Below are 16,259 nucleotides of genomic sequence, written 5' to 3'. Positions count from 1 at the left end.
CTCCTGACCCGCCTGCTGCTCCCCTCAGCAGTGTACTTCGTCCATCTGCCTGTTCTGCCCCCCACTGTCTCTGGTGAAGCCTCTCACCCTCTGTCTCTGGCCTGTACCCCAGTTCTGTATGAATAAATAAATATATCTTTTAAAAAATTTTTAAAAATTAAAAAAGATTCTGTTCTCTGGAAATGGAGGGGATGAAGAATTCAAAGTAAAAAGGAAGCTTAGGGTCCATCACTCTCTTCTAACAACATGGTAAAAAAAAAAAAGAGGTGCTTACAGATTCCCAGTGGTTCTCAGCGTGGCTGCACATGGAACACTGGCAGCGTGGAAGTACTGATGTCTGCGCGTCCCCCCAGAGACGATGCTATAACAGAGACTATGCCGGGGCTAGCTGGGTAATAGGAAGTTTCCCTTTAAGCTTTCCCGGTGATTCTAACGCGCAGCCAATTTGTTTGGGCAGGAAAAAGTTCATAAAAGTCTCATTTCCTATGTACTTCCAATAAGCAACTGAAATCCTAAGGAACAGCCTTTCATGAACACAACCATCTACCCCTAAGCCCCACAGATGTACCCCCAATTCTTTTCCTTTTTTAAAAGATTTATTTATTTACACATATAGAGCTGGGGTACAGGCCAAAGGTGCAGGAGGGTGAGAGGATTCACCAGAGACAGTGGGGAGCAGAACAGGCAGACTGACTGCAATACACTGCTGAGGGGAGCAGCGGGCCAGTCAGGAGAGGTCTGCCACGCCCCTGGCTGGGGACTGAATTCATGCTGCAGTGGCTGCGCTAGCTTCACAGTGCTGTCCTTTAACCTGCTGCGCCAGCAGGGAGGGCCCTGCACCCCATATTCTGTCTGACCACTACACATCCAGCTCAAACACAGAGTCCACCTGAGGATGAATGTCTGCCTTCAGAGAAAACATCCTCTTCCTTTTCAGCTGATGTCTCAGGAAAGGAATACTCAAGAAAAGCTTCTCTGTGGAAATCTCTCTTGAGAATTATCAGGCTTACAGATTTTGAAAGACAGTCATTCAAATTGTTCATTATATCATAAACTACTGCTTTGTCCCTTCCATGTGCCTCACATTGGATGTGATAAACAAAAAGAAACAGCTTCTCCACCTCCCTGGCTTGAGCCCTCCCTGTGCTCAGGCCGCCTGGGCTCTTGACTCACCTGGTGTACCCGGGAGCATGCCGCCTTTGGTAAACCTCTTTTTTAGGCGATGGGCTCTTAGTTCGGCCTCTGTCTCTCCTTGTTACCTTAGAGTTGTGCCTGTAACCGACACAGAGGGCAGAAACTTTTACCATATTCCTCAAATAGAAGAAGATCTAACAATCTTAAATTATAATCACACTGAGAGAAGAGAGGGCAGAAGTGGAAGAAAAGCAAAGGCAAAGGACTCCAAGATTTGAAATAAAACTCATTGCAGAGATTCCCCATCTATTTTTAAAAAAGATTTATTTATTTATGTATACAGAACCGGGATACAGGCCAGAGGTGCAGGGGCAGTGAGAGGATTCTCCAGAGACAGAGTGGGGAGCAGAACGGGCAGATCAACAAAGTACACTGCTGGGGGAAGCAGCGGGCGGGTCAGGAGAGGTCTGCAGCGCCATGTGGTCACCTCTGGGCCCGGGGATTGAACTCACACTGAAACAGCTGTGGTTAGCTTGCAGTGCTGTGCTTTTACCCACTGTGCCACCAGGGAAGGCCTGAGACTCCCCGGCTATTAAAAAGGAGGTGTAGGGGCATAAGCTCCATATTCAAGTAGGTGGAGAAATGACATGAAAGCAGGAACAAAGCAGACGGGCACTGCCAAGAGCAGGTCTCTGCTCGGACCAGCTCCACATTCACAGGTTACTTCCCACGAACTCCCACACTCACTGTTTGCTTGGCCTTGGGGAGTGCGACCTTCTGCCTGGGGATCGCGACCTCCTGTCCCGAGACCCTACTTCTCTGGTACTTTTCTTGCTGGCATGTCTGGGAGGTGAGTGGGAGGAGCTTCTGGATCTGGAGTGGTTCTTAGACTTGTGTACCCCCTTTTGTTCAGCACCCTGCAGTCTTTGGCTACGATCAGAGTCCCTGATCTGTACCATCAGGGAAAGGAAGAAAAGCTGTTCAGAGGACAGTCCAGAAATTCAGGAAAAATACTATGAAGCAGGAAGAGTCCAGTGAGGATACCAACTCCATTAGGACCACACATATTTAGGAAAGTTATCTTCAGTTACCCCCTAAAGGAATGAACCAACCCAACCACTCAGCTGGCTGGCTCTTCACTGCAGTTCTAAGGAGGAGCAAGAAGCACCTCATGGAGGACCTGCCCTAAGTTTATAAGTACTGAGGGGAAAAAAGGGAGACATATGTTTGTCAAGTCACTAAAATGTATACATAAAATGTATCAACTTCCCACAAATCATCTACAGAGGGATGTGCAGACAGCCTAAGTACCCCACTGGTGCTTTGGCCTCTGCTCAGAGGGCCTTCTGCCACTGTCAGAAGCTCGGCAATAAGGAATGGGACTGTTCCCCAGCAGCCTGTCTTTGTTACCCCAACTCTCCTTCCCATATGATGTTTGACTGGCTGCTAAAAATATTCGATATTCAAAAGCCTGTCAAGTTAGCATATGCCAACTCTCACAGTCTCTCCTTTTGAGAAGCCCACATCTTACCTGTAAGCCATATCCAGGGACTCTGGACAAAACAGGATAAGAATTTGCCCTCTTCTTTTGAGATCTAAGAGATAAAACACAAACTCACTGACAAAGAAAATGCCTGATGGGGGCCCTCTCTGGTGGCACAGAAGGTTACAGCACAGCACTGTGAAGCTATCTGCAGTCACTGCAGCAGGAGTTTGATCCCTGACCCACGTGGCACAGCAGATCTCTCCTGATCCACCTGCTGCTCCCCTCAGCAGTGTATTACAGCAGATCTGTCTGTTCTGTTCCCCACTCTGTCTCTGGTGATTCCTCTCACTCCCTGTACCTCTGGCCTGTACCCCAGTTCTTGTATACATAAATAAACCTTAAAAAAAAAAAATGCCTGGCGGTCCATGTTGAATCTCTTATGAGGAAACATGCTTCCTGTTTCCAATGTGGCCTTTCCCACCTCCCAGCCACTACTTGGGAATGTGTTTGTCTATTTGGACTGTCTTTGCTGGAAGAAGCATCAGCAGAGTCATGTTTTTCCTGTGAAAATCTGTGGGCCTTGCTTTGCAGTCCCAATGCCTGAGCACAGTCTCCTCTCACCTCAAGCTGCTATTCCAGGGACTAATCATGAGTCAGCAGCAACAGCGCCGACTGCTCCCACAGAGAAGACAGAAGGAACAGGCCCAGATGGCCCAATACTCCATTTAAAAAAAAAGCCTACAGAAAACCCACTTTAGTCTTGGAGGAATCAAAAGCTAAATGAAAAAGTCACAGCCACAATGTGTGACCTAAGACCTAGACAGCCACAGTCCACTCTCTCAGGGGTCATGCTAAGCTCTCCAAGGAACTCCAGTGCTAGGTAGCAAGCTGTGAGCACAGAGCCATGTCCAAGGGTCCCCCACGGAAACCCCAGCACCTGGCAGTACCTGGCAGTGCTAGGTTAATAGCTGTGGAATGAATGAATGAGTGAATCAATGATGAGGGAGGCCGGGCTCCACATCCTCACCTCCCTCGGCTACGCTCGTCCTCGCTGCTGCATCGATCACTACTTGAGCTTCTGTGCTTGTGTTTCTTATGCTTCTTTTTCTTCTCCTTCTTTTTTTTCTTCTCCTTTTTTTCCAGACTCATTTGCAACTAGAAAATGCCCAGAATATAACCAAGCAAGATTACTGATACCCCTGTCAGTCTCTCTAAGGGAGCTAAGTCATGTAGCAACAACCTGACTCCACGCCCCTAGGTCTACGAGAGTCCAGGACACTGTCAGAGGTTCCCTGTCAACAGGAGGGGGAGGGCGTAACTGTGGCTATACACAAATATTCCTTACACTACCGAACAGAAATACTGGTGGGCAGGGCTAGGAATTTGTGTTGTTTAGTGGTCCCCAGAACCAGAGCCTAGGAATTTCCATACTAGGTCAAAAGAATCCAAGTAAGCTGAAAACAGAGGATGCTGCAAGATTAATCTTCTATTTTCCCTTCCAATTGACCCAAGAAACAATCACATATGTCATGTGAATGATGAGCGAGCCTTGTCCCCCCCAATTTCCTAAACACAATGTCTTAGCATGCTCTCCACAGACATAGCCCATCCCCTTCTTTTTCAGGAAAAATGGCATCACATGGTGACTAATCAAAAGACATGAAAGAGGAAATCAAACTTAATTAAGCTGGATAAACTTAGATTGCTAAAATGACCAGAGAAGGTCACTAAGACAAAAATTTAAAGGCCATTCTCTTTCCCCTCTCATAAGAGCAATCAGAGAGAAGTCCTAGTCATGAGTAGTTAAAAGATACTCTTGGTCTTTACTTGAGGTGGTACTTACCAATTCTTTGATTTTCTTCATTTTCACAGGATTATTCAATACCTCTCTTTTTTTCTCCTCTTCTTTCTTCCTAAAGAGAAGAAAATACAAAAATCACAACCACTTCTTTTGGAAAGGGGATTAAGTCATTCAGTCTACACTCCAAAGTCTATGTAGCAATCTTTACTGCAGAACACAGAGGCTGGACAGGCCCTATCTTGAAATCTACATGATGTCTGGAAGCCAGAAATAGTCCCCAAATCGGCACAAGGGGTTGGATACTGCGGTAAAGTCCACACCGGTTCCCCATCATGCAAGAAAGTGAGTGAGGTAGTTTGTTAGTCCCTAGTCTTTAGGCCACTATTCAAGTACATCAGTGTCATCTGGTGAATCAAGTGGCTGCTGGTCTCTAGTGACTGCAACCTGTCAGCACCACTGCTGACGAGGTGCAGGCCATTGCCTGGGAAACAGAATGGAGTCCCCCTTTCGAGATGCCTTACTCTCATATACTGTTCACAGAAGGGGAAGCTGGCCAAACTACCCGGATGACAATCTGGCAAAACTGAAGACAACCTGTACATACTCTTCCATCTTACAAATTCTTCCTTCAGAACATCTCACTATAAGCCAATAACCAAGAAAGGTCATTACAAAGTTGTTCATGTTACAATGAAGATTTGGAAAACCGGTTAGGGACCTAATGTCTACAGTAACATTATTCACAGTGGCCAAAAGGTGGAACTAACCCAGATATCCACTGAGATGAAGGAATAAACAAAATGTGGCATATAGGTACAATGGAATATTACTCAGTTTGGAAGGAAGGAAATGCTGATGTCTGCTACGACGTGGGTGTTATGCTAAGTGATGTCAGCCAGTCACAGAAAGACAAATATTGTACAATTTCACTTATCTCAGGTCCCAAGAGTTATCAAACTTTTAGAAATGGAATGTCAAGGGGTCTCTCTGATGGCATAAGGGTTAAGTCTTAGCACAATCGTGCTATCATTGCTGTGTCCTAAATTCAATCCCCAGCCAGGAAGCTAATCCACAAGGCACAGGCCTTTCCTGTCTCTCCCACTGCTCCCTTCAGCAGTATATTTCAGTAGATCCACCTGTTCCTGCTCCCAATTCTGTCACTGGTGAATACTCTCATTACCCTACACCTCTGGCCTACACCCCAGTCCTTATATGCCTAAATAAATAAAAATAAATCTTTGGGCCCTCCCTGGTGGCGCAGCGGGTTAAAGCACAGTACTGAGAATCTGAAGCCACTTCCGCATGAGTTCGATTCCCGCCTGCAGCCTGCCCTGGAGGAGACCACATGGCGAGCCAGACCTCTCCTGACCCGCCCGCTGCTCCCCTCAGCAGTGTACTTCGTAGATCTGCCTGTTCTGCTCCCCACTCTGTCTCTGGTGAAGCCTCTCACCGCCCCTGAGCCTCTGGCCTGTACCCCAGTTCTGTATGCACAAATAAATAAATAAATAAATCTTTAAAAAAAAAAATAAATAAATCTTTGGAAAATATATAGAGAATGTCAAATGGTGGCTATCAGGGACTCTGGGGAGAGGGAAAATTATGAGCTGTTGTTTAATGGGTGTGGAGTTTTAATTTTGCAAGATGAAAAACTTCTGGAGATTGGCTGAACAACAATGTAGATATATTCATTACTAAACAGTACATTTGAAGTGGTTAAGACAGTAAATTTTTAAGTTATGTGTCTTTACCACGCTTTTAAAAGAAGATAATTTGACAGGCTACAACAGGGATCAACCTTTCACACAGCAGACAAAACACTGGAGAAACCACGAAGTGAGAGAATCAAGGGTGTCAGAGACAGCTTACCACCTCTCTGCAACCATGCCCCCTTCCTGTTAGTACCTGATGATGAAGAGGGGGTCCTCCCGGATTTTGCTGGCCATGTCAAGAAGGGAATTGGCACCTGATGGGGCGAAGATAGAGCCTGGGAGAAGTCCTGTCTCAGAAGAACAGCCTGCCTCCTTCTCCTCCATCTTCTCAAACACGTATTTGTCAATGGGGCGCCCCAGCAAGTACTCGTCCCGGTTCACCATCCCACCAGGGCCCTGGTACATCCAGTCCAATTTCTCTTCTTTTTTCCTAGGTCAAGGGAAAAAAGCAGAACCAAAGAAAATGGTTACTTTTGCAAACCCCTACACAGACCTACACAGAGACGCCAACACAAGGTATGGTGACCCTTACGTAGCGGCCCCTTGCGTGGGCAGAACACAGCACCCCTCGTGGTACCAAGGAGAAGTGGTGCTTGCCGGCAGGGAGCTTACCATGGGGAGAGACTATTCACATATCTCAAGCAAATTATGGGGAAAAGCTCAGGGCATGGCTCTTTGCTCAGGGCTTCTCCAGGCTGGTTACAAGTTTGATATTAGGCTTCCATTTCAAGAACAACCAGAAATAAGCACATTCTGGATCAGTGCACCACCAAGAACAATCTCAGTGACGTGCTGCGTGTCTGCACTGTTTTGGGGTCATTGTCCCATTAGCACCAGGCATACTACATTTGAGGGGAAAACAAGAAAAGACCAGAGATAAGTAAATTATGCTTCAAGCCAAAGGGGAGGGGGGCAAGTTATATCACAATATCATGCCAAACAAAGGTTTCCCTGTGGTTCTGAGAATAAAGTAGTGACACAACTGAATCCTCACACAACAGACAACCTCAGTTCCACTGAGCATGTGCCAGGCAGCCACTAGCACATTCACAGCAACACAGCAGTTCATGAACAGTATTATACGTAACATTCCCGCCAATGCTGTGTAACAGGGCTTTTTGGTTTCAGTTTGTGTATTTAAGTTTATATATAACAATCACCAGCATAAATGTTTTCCTATTATCATCTCTGGTCATTTGAAATAAGAATAATTTAAACCAGTAAGAGGTCATAACCCTTTAGAATTTTTCTTTTCCTACCAAAAAGATAGGTTTGGGCTCTCCCTAGTGGCATAATGGGTTAAGACTCAGCACTGCAAGCTGGCTGCAGCCACTTCAATGCCCAGCACCCGAGGTGACCCACAAGGCACAGCAGACCTCTCCTGACCTGCCCGCTGCTCCCCTCAGCAGTGTACTTCGTCAGTGGCCTGTTCTGCTCCCCACTCTGTCTCTGGTGAAGCCTCTCACTGCCCCTGCACCTCTGACCTGTATCCTAGTTCTTGTACACATAAATAAATCTTTAAATAAATAAAAACAAAAACAATCTATATTGTTTTTGTTGTTGCTATCTTTAAAAATTCTAGAACTCTATTGTAATATACCTAAAATTTCATTCTTAAATTAGAAAGACCTTCTTATACTGCATTATCCTGAAAGAAAATTATTTTTATCCTGTTTAAGTACCATGATGCCAGTTCCATGAAATAAAATTAAGTCTCTCTCACACACACAACCTTGAACCTCACAAATCTTTTAAGTATGTGCCATTAAGGAAAAGTCCCTCCGGGCCGTGAGTGAGGCAGGCCATAGGCAGCTGCAGATAAGGGAATGACAGCACGGATTTCTCATCTGCAGTCTGTCTATGGTTTTTATTCAGTTCTGATTCAGAACATACCGCATTTTCACACTTATTTTTCTCAAAGCATTATTTACTCCCACCTCCTTTTACAAAATGGGCAGGGTTATTACAACCTGTTATTCCTCTCCTATATTATACAAGAGGAAAGTGAAGTAGGGTAAAACTGAGTGGGGCTGTTCTACCACTTCCTTCCATGGGAACTCAATGCCCACCACAACCCTCAAAATGAGCCTGTCCTACATAAACAGGACTGAGGGCACCACCCATGCTGAAAGGCAGGGAAAGGGCAATCCTCCTCAGTCATGGCTCTCTGTCAGTCATCTACCCACATCCTCAGGTTCTAAGGAGAAAACCAAAACACTCAAACTTGCTCCCAGACACACACTGAGGCTAGTGGGTGCAGCGCTAACCCCAAGCACCTAGGTCAGGCCAACTCTGAACCAAGTTTGCAGCGAGCTGCTTTGCAACAACTGAATGATGCACTGCCAGGCAATTACCCACACACCAGGACACCCCCAGCCCACCACACCCTCAGCTCCTCGCTTACTTGACAGCCCCAACATCCTCCGCATAACGCTGCATCTCTTCCCGGGCCCTCTCCTCCCGCAGCTCCCGCTGAAGCTCCTCGATCTTCTTCCGCTCCGCCTCATGCTTTTGCTCAGCCTTCCACACTTTCTCCACATTGCGGAGAGTCTGTGGGTGCCAGCTCTTCTTCAAATTCTGTGAAGGAAAAAGAACAATTCTGGGAGTAAGAGGATGGTGAGTTTTATCTGGGCTGGCCTCACTCCCCACTCATGCCCTCTTTATGCCAAGGCATCTTTAACAGTGGCAAGGTAGGCACCCAATACTCTCACACACCTTGAGAATTCTGAAGCTTCATTTTATTTATTTATGCATATAAGAACTGGGGTCTAGAGCAGTGGTGCAGGGGGTGAAAAGATTCACCAGAAACAGAGTGGGGGGAAGAAAGGCAAACTGACTGAAGGACACTGCTGAGGGGAGCAGGGCAGGTCAGGAGAGATCTGCTGCACCATGTGGGTCCACCTCCCTGGCCAGGGATCGAACTCATGCACTGAGATTTTAGCCTCTCCACAACCACGGAGGCCTATCAAGGGGGTTTTGTTCAAGTATATAAAACTTCAGGTTAGAACAAGCCCTTCAAACACCTCTAATGGGAAATGCATGTGAATCTAACTTCCACTGGCTCTATCTGAGCAGGATGGAGGATAACAATACAGGAAAAATGGGGTAGGGAAATGGGGAGGTATAGACTCTGAAAGGCAGATCTGGAGTGCCTCTGGCACTGGGCATTCATCTTATGGATTCAACCTGTTCCTGAGTCACTTTGCCAGTTATGTATGCGTGGTTCCAGCCCCATCTCCTTGGTTCTGATCTCCCCTTCACCCGCAAGGAATACTTCTCTTCTCCCTCCTTCCCATGAGTCACTGCTTTGGCTCAGCCTCCCAACCAGGGAAGGTTTACTGGAGGAAGTAACATCTAATTATTAAAAATGCATTTAGTAATGTAAGGAGGAGGGAGAAGGGGAACAGATTTCCAAACAGAGGCAACAGCACACACAAATGCAGACCCAGTGGTGAGAAAGAAGACAACACAAAAATTCAGTATGGCTGGAGATGGTAAGAATGCTCGAGATGAAGCCAACTAAAAAAGAAAGAAAAAACAACAACAAACAGACTAGGGTCTTATAAACCACATTAAGAGGCTTAACTTTATCCTGCTGACAGCAACATTGAATAGTCACATGCAGGTAAGAGAGTTAACTAGCTATCCTGTGAATAGGCTAGAGAGCATCAAGATTAGAGACTGAAGCCCAGGAGACCAGTTAAGAATGAGAGACAGGGGCCTCCCTAGTGGTACAAGGGGTTAAGTCTCAGCACTCTGAAGTTATCCATAACCACTGCAGTGAGTTCAATGGGAAGCCTGGGTGACCTAGGTGGCGCCACTGTCTCTGATAAATCCTCTCACCCCCACACCTCTGGCCTACACCCTAGCTCTTGTATGCATAAATAAATAAAATAAATCTTAAAAAAAAAAAAAAGAGTCCATATGTATGCCATGGGCATGTCATGGCTTCTGCTCCCAGTGTGCTCATGCTTCTTTCAGTTGCTCTCACTAAGTGTGATTCTCTGGGTGTGGGGCAGGCTGGCACTTCAGATGCATCCAAGTACCTTTCTTTCTTAGTTGCCCTCTTCTTCTGGTCATTTTCCCTCACATGTATCTTGGCTCTTTGAGTGCTTAACATGCAACACTAACATTAATTCTCCTGGCAAGAATCTTGCTCTTGTTTGTTTTCACCAATCCCCATTGCATGGTAACAATACAGATGGTTTCCATTTTGACATGGAAATGGTTATAGTGCATTCCTTTCTGAACAGTGCTTATTCTCTTGATGTCCACCAGATCATCTTTCTTGATGTGGCCAAAAGAACAATTTCATATTTTCTAAGGTCTAGATAACATATAGCAGGTGCCTCTCCTCTATCCCTTTGTGTCAGGTTTTGTTTTTGTTTTGGGGGGAAAAAAAAACCTGGAAGATGGTGGTTCTGGCCAAATGGCTGAACTATACAGCTTAAGAGAAATTACCACATAATTTATATTCAGTGCTATAAACTTAGAAGAAAGCTGTAACTACAGATCAGAATGCAGCTTTGAAGAAATAGAAGGCAGAAAGACAAGCATGAGGAAGATCCCTTCAAGTTTAAAATTAACCCCAGACATGGTTCAGTGGTGAACAAAAGGTCCACAAAGCAGCCCAGGACATGACTGAACTCTCGCCGAGGAAAGGCTTTAAGTCCCAAAACCAGTTACAAAAAACAAAGCCTACGGGATAGTTCTTCACAGCTGTTTCCATTTCCTAGCCATAGTTCCAACCATCCCCACCACCCCTCAACCCCCGTCTGGGCCTTTCAGAATTTCCAAACGACAGCCCCCCACACACACACACACACAACACTGCCGGCCACTGTCGGCGACACACTTCACACACATGCCCAAGTCTCGGCCCCCTGTGACCTTACTGACCTGTTCCCTCTCCAAGGCTATGGACCCCTTCTCCCGAAACCAGGGCTGAGCCTAGGCGGTTACCACCCCCGCCCCCCCCACCCAGTTTCAACCCCCAGCAACCTGTCTCCGGCCTCCGACTCTCCTGCCCAGGCCTCCTTCACTTACCAGGTCGCCGCCCCCCATGGTGCTGGGGACGTTTCCTCACTGCGAGGCCCTCGAACACCTAGACCGAGAAGCAACTTCTTAAAACTGAACAGCCGCGACTTCCCCACCGGTGGTCTGGGGCAACTGGCTGCCGCTTTCACTGTCTTATCCAAAACCCATTTCCGGGCGGGCGTCCTGTTATCGCGTCGGCGTCGCGGGACGATGACGTACACTCGTGGTTGCGCTGTTTGGCCGTAGCGTCACGTGCCGCTTCGCCTTTGGGCCATTCCTCCGTATGTGGTCTCTTTGCGACGTCCCCATCTCCCCGCTGGCCAGAGTGTGTGTCTAAACCCTAAGGCTTTGTGGGGCTACTTTTACCGCGGGCCTGTCCGGCTCTCCTGTTGTCATGGCAGCGCACCCCGCACCGCGGCGCCCGCGAGTGCTCAACTCCGCTGGGCGTTTCAGGCCATACCGACACCGGACACGCCGGTTTTTCCTAGTTTTTCAAGTCTGCACTCTCCTTAACCTCGACTCTTGGCCACCTCCTTACTCCAGACCCAGTTTACAGAAATTAAGTAGAAAAGAGCGAACCAAAACTCTTAACCCGCTCCCCTGTAAATTTAGAATCTGCCAGCTTCCTCTTCCCTTTCCAATGCTTACTATGGAAGACGCACACCTCATTTCTAAGGCCCCGCGATTCATCAACTGTGGATCGATCTTCCACATTCGTTGTTAACTCCATTTCTCTCTCCGTCAGTACTCAATACTAACTGTTTCTCATCAGCATTTTAGACCAGCTAAGAGTCGAGAGAGGGAAGGAGACACCATGACTTTAAGCTTTGATTCACTTGATATTTGTGTTTTTTTTTTTTAAGATTTGTTTTTATTTATACATACAAAACTGGGGTGCAGGATAGAGGTTGGGGGGGTAAGAGGATTTACGGAGAAAGTGGGAAGCAGAACAGGCTAATCCCCTGAAATACACTGCTGAGGGCACCAGCGGGCAAGACAGGAGAGGTCTGCTGAGCCATGTTGGGTCAGCTCCAGGGCCCAGGGATGGAACTCAACTTGCAGTGGATGGTGCTAGCTTAATAGTGCTGAGAATTAACCTCTTGCATCACCAGGAAGCCCCCATTGCTATTTTTATAGTCATTCCATTTGGTCTGCTACACATTCACCTCAACACCTTCAGTGTAAAGGCGTATAAAAAGTTCTTTTGTCACATACTATATTCCCATTTGTATCTGAGTCTATTTCTGGATTCTCAGTTCCCATCCATTAATCTATCCTTGTAGTACCTCCCAACTGCCCTAATCATCCTGACTTTGTTTTAACGACCAGTAAGCCCTACTTCTACCTAGTGACATTTTTTTCTGGAATTCTTTGACTCTTCTTACACTTTTATTTTTCCAAGTGAACTTTAAAGTCAACTTGTCCAGTTCCAAAAACAGTCCTGTTTGTTTTTATTGATGGATGTACTAAATTTATAAGTTAGGAAAAATTACGTTAAAGCATGTCATTCTATTACACGTCATCCTGTTACGATGGTCTGTGTACTTGTCTGTATCCATAATGGTAGAGACTTTAGTTTTCCTTTGTGTCCCTTATGCCTGCCAGTTTTGTTAAATTGTTTCCTAGTTTTACTATTTTTTTAGTCCTCCCAATGCACTATAACTCATTTTGAGATTTTTCGGTGAAATCACAGCAAAAACGAACAAAGGAATCATTAAAATGGTGAGCATAAGCATAAACTACATGTCCTCAAGTCAGGAAGATATTTTCCCATGCTTTTGGCCAGGGAGCTGACCCACATGGTGCAGCAGACCTCTCCTGTCTCCTCTGCTTGCTCCCTTCAGCAGTGTATTTCAATAGATCTGCTAGTTCTACTCCCCACTCTATTCCTGGTGAATCATTTCTCTCCCTCTTTTTCTCTCTCTCTCTCTGTCACACACACACACACACACACACACAGCACACACCTCTGGCTTAACATCCTAGTTCTTGTATACATAAATACTTCTAAAAGTAAATGTGTACAGTGTTTGGCAGCTCTCCTGCCCATCTGTGATTATGCAGGTGGGTACCTCTCTTTTTCCTCTTTTTTCCTAATAAATCTGTTATTTTAAGTGTAAAAAGAAAAAAAGAAAAGCTGTTTGGCATTACAGGCATCAGACATGGAGGCCCACCACCCTTCCCATCTACCTTGCCCTGTGTACTGCTTCCCATCTGAGAGACCAAAAATAGGTCAGTTTGGGAGAAAGTGGGGAGTAACTACTAATAGAATATAGATTTATTTGGGGATGATGAAAATGTTCTAAAAGTGGTATGGCATTGGTAATTACAACTCTGAATATACAACAAACCATTGAATTGTGTATGGTATGTGAATTATATACATAAATCTGAAAGAAAATCTGTATCAATTGCCATAAATAGGAAAATCAAATACATTATAAGCACAGATATTTAATTTGTTTCTCTTTAATTAAAGAGAGAGAGAGGTACTTCTGGGAGTTGTTTGGTTTTGGTGGTAAGGAGCTTATGGTCCTAAAGCAGAGCAATCATGTTGCACAAACAAATTTGCAAAAGAAGGTACTTACTCAGATATGGACATTGAGGAGAAGTTTGAGTACTGGCATGTCATGTTGCCTACGGAAATAGGTGAGCGGCTCATTAGATCCCTCTAGATGTCTGACTTTGAATGGCAGAATCTTGGTGTTCTGCAGAGTCAGGGATCAGTCCATTTTATGATCCATGAAGCAGAACCACTCACCATCCTGCTGTCCTGTGGCCACTGCCCAAGAAGCCAAAGAAACTAAGTAGTCTTGCGTCCCTTGTGTGGCCTGCGTGCCTGCAAGAAAGCTTGACCCCAGCTAGCTGGCTCCATAAACTCCACTTGCTTGTGAAAAAAAAGAAAAGAAATTAAGCTATTTTTTTAAAGATTTATTTATTTATGCATATAAGAACTGGGTGGAGGCCAGAGGGGCTGGGGTGAGAGGGTTCACCAGAGACAGAGTGGGGAGCAGAACAGGCAGATCCACTGAAACACACTGCTGAGGAGAACAGCAGGCAGGGCAGGAGAGGTCTGCTGTGCCATGTGGGTCACCTCCCTGGCCAGGGATTGAACTCGTGCTACAGTGTCTGTGGACAGCTTCATAGAGCTGTGTTTTAACCTGTTGTGCCACCAGGAAGGACCTGCTAGTGGTTATTTTCTACAATGAATGGAGGAAACTAAGAAAAGGGAAGTCCCCAATGAGCAAATGATATAAATTTTCAATAAAACTTCTTAAAACAGGATTTGAATCTCTACATTGAACGGGCTCATCCACTACCTCACTGAAAAATGTTAGCACCTCGGGAACATCAAGAATGTACAGAAAACCAGGTGACAGATGGGAATAAGAATGACATCAAACTAAGCAAGAGAAACTAGAAAACAATGGAAATTTGTAAACATCTGAAACAATTTTTTCAGAAAGAATTCTGAGACCAATTCTCTCTTAAAGATTTAGGTAAAATATTTTCAGACATGCAAAGATGCAAACATTTGACTTTCCATTTATTTCTCTTGACGTTCGTAAGGGTTATTCTCTACCACAAACAGGAGGAAACCAAGAAAAGAGAGGATATTGCCCAGGAAACAGAACCCCAAACAGAGGAGATGAAATGGAATTCCCCAGGCACCAGCTGATGGCAGGTCCAAACAGCCAGAGAGGGATGGAGGGTGTCTGGGGGACTGCCTGGAAGAATTTATTTTGATACATTTGGGCCAGGTGAATAGCTGTACTGTTAAGATGTTGAAAAACTTGAAAATGGTTTATCAACAGAGCCTACCTGGTGGCATAGTGGTTAAGACTCAGCACTACCACCCCTATGGCCTGAGTTCAATCCCTAATCCCCAGCCAGAGAGGTGACACATGGCACAGCAGGCCTCTCCTGTCTCACCACTGCTCCCCTCAGCAGTGTACTTCAGTAGTTCTCTCTATTCTGCTCCCAACTGCCTTGGGTGAGTCCTCTCACCACCCCCACTTCTGGCCCATACCCCAGATTTTCTACACCTATATAAAGGTTGGCTCAATAGCACTGACATGATCATGGTAACATGAATGTAATTGTTTTAATACCAAATTGGATTTAGATAGTTTAGTAAATGGGAAATCAAGGGCTGAAAGTAAATCCTTGTCCTCTAGAACTAGAAACTAATAAATAACCATACCCTCTCCTTACAATGATTTCTTCAAGGAGGAAAAGAAGTGTGCTGATATATACTCATTTTTGCACCAAAACAATCCTTTAATTCTGGAGCATTCTTTGTGTTGTTAAGACTTGGTGAGATAAACCTACCTCCTCCTCCTCCTCTTAGAGGAAAAGTGCGTATGTCAGGCACAGCTCAGTCCATCAGTTGCTCAAAACTGGAGGAATTGCCCTGGAGATGGGAGAGTGCCCAAGGTTGGTGGCAAACAGCAGTGGACTCTTCCAGGGATGAGATCTGGGTAGAATTCCTTGCTTTCCTTGTTTCCTGTTGGGCTTTAGAAACCTATTAACTTTCTGAGTTAGGTTCTACAATCTTCTAACAACTGAGTCTCTACCTTGCTTCCAGCAGACTAATTTTCTGCCAGATACACTAATAATACACACAACACACTAAGTTTGAGTTCAAAACTCTCATATCTAATATTACATCTATAATTTCATTGGAACTTGTCATCCTTAAAGTGAGTTCTCCAGGACTCGCTTCTCAGCAGCTATGTAGAAACTAGAGGCCTTGTAGCTGGAAGTGTTCATCTAATTTCCATTAACAAAGTTGAAAAATGAGGAAAGGAAGGGGGCACCCGGATTTGAACCGGGGACCTCTTGATCTGCAGTCAAATGCTCTACCCCTGAGCTATACCCCCACAACCTGTTAGGGTGTTCTTCCTTGTCCACTTATGGTGACTCAATATAATCAAGTTCCACCCACACCAGAATTCTGGCAAGCCTCATATTCCAAAGCCCCACCTTCTTTTTTATCCATCATCTGCTTTGGCTTTTCTCCTGACCTGCAGTAAACTGGGTGGGAGCACTTGAAAAAGGACATCCTGGAAACTTGTTGAAAAGGAAACTG

At 45.5% G+C, this 16,259-nt stretch overlaps 1 protein-coding gene and 1 non-coding gene across 2 annotated transcripts in view; both read right to left on the bottom strand.

Annotated features, from left to right (window-relative positions):
* The window catches only part of CWC25 (CWC25 spliceosome-associated protein homolog (S. cerevisiae)), a 17,784-nt gene extending 6,444 nt beyond the window's left edge, over positions 1–11,340 (bottom strand). Inside the window, exons 1-8 of the mRNA XM_004684266.2 lie at positions 11,177–11,340; positions 8,535–8,707; positions 6,324–6,560; positions 4,464–4,533; positions 3,648–3,775; positions 2,666–2,729; positions 1,882–2,084; positions 1,174–1,272 (exon numbers count right to left, since the gene is read on the bottom strand). Of these exons, the coding sequence (XP_004684323.1) occupies positions 1,174–1,272; positions 1,882–2,084; positions 2,666–2,729; positions 3,648–3,775; positions 4,464–4,533; positions 6,324–6,560; positions 8,535–8,707; positions 11,177–11,194 (992 nt within the window). The 5' untranslated portion in view covers positions 11,195–11,340. The remainder of the gene's footprint in view (positions 1–1,173; positions 1,273–1,881; positions 2,085–2,665; positions 2,730–3,647; positions 3,776–4,463; positions 4,534–6,323; positions 6,561–8,534; positions 8,708–11,176) is intronic.
* Positions 11,341–15,978: 4,638 nt separating this feature from the next.
* Positions 15,979–16,050, bottom strand: TRNAC-GCA. The gene has a single exon. It is a non-coding gene; the product is annotated as a tRNA-Cys (tRNA).
* Between the last annotated feature and the right edge of the window lie 209 nt (positions 16,051–16,259).

Source organism: Condylura cristata, unplaced genomic scaffold, assembly GCF_000260355.1.
Source record: "Condylura cristata isolate star-nosed mole 26May11 unplaced genomic scaffold, ConCri1.0 scaffold00017, whole genome shotgun sequence".
NCBI lineage: Eukaryota > Metazoa > Chordata > Mammalia > Eulipotyphla > Talpidae > Condylura > Condylura cristata.
The sequence above is the reverse complement of the archived record's forward strand: the minus strand, read 5'-3'. Positions and strand labels throughout refer to the sequence as shown.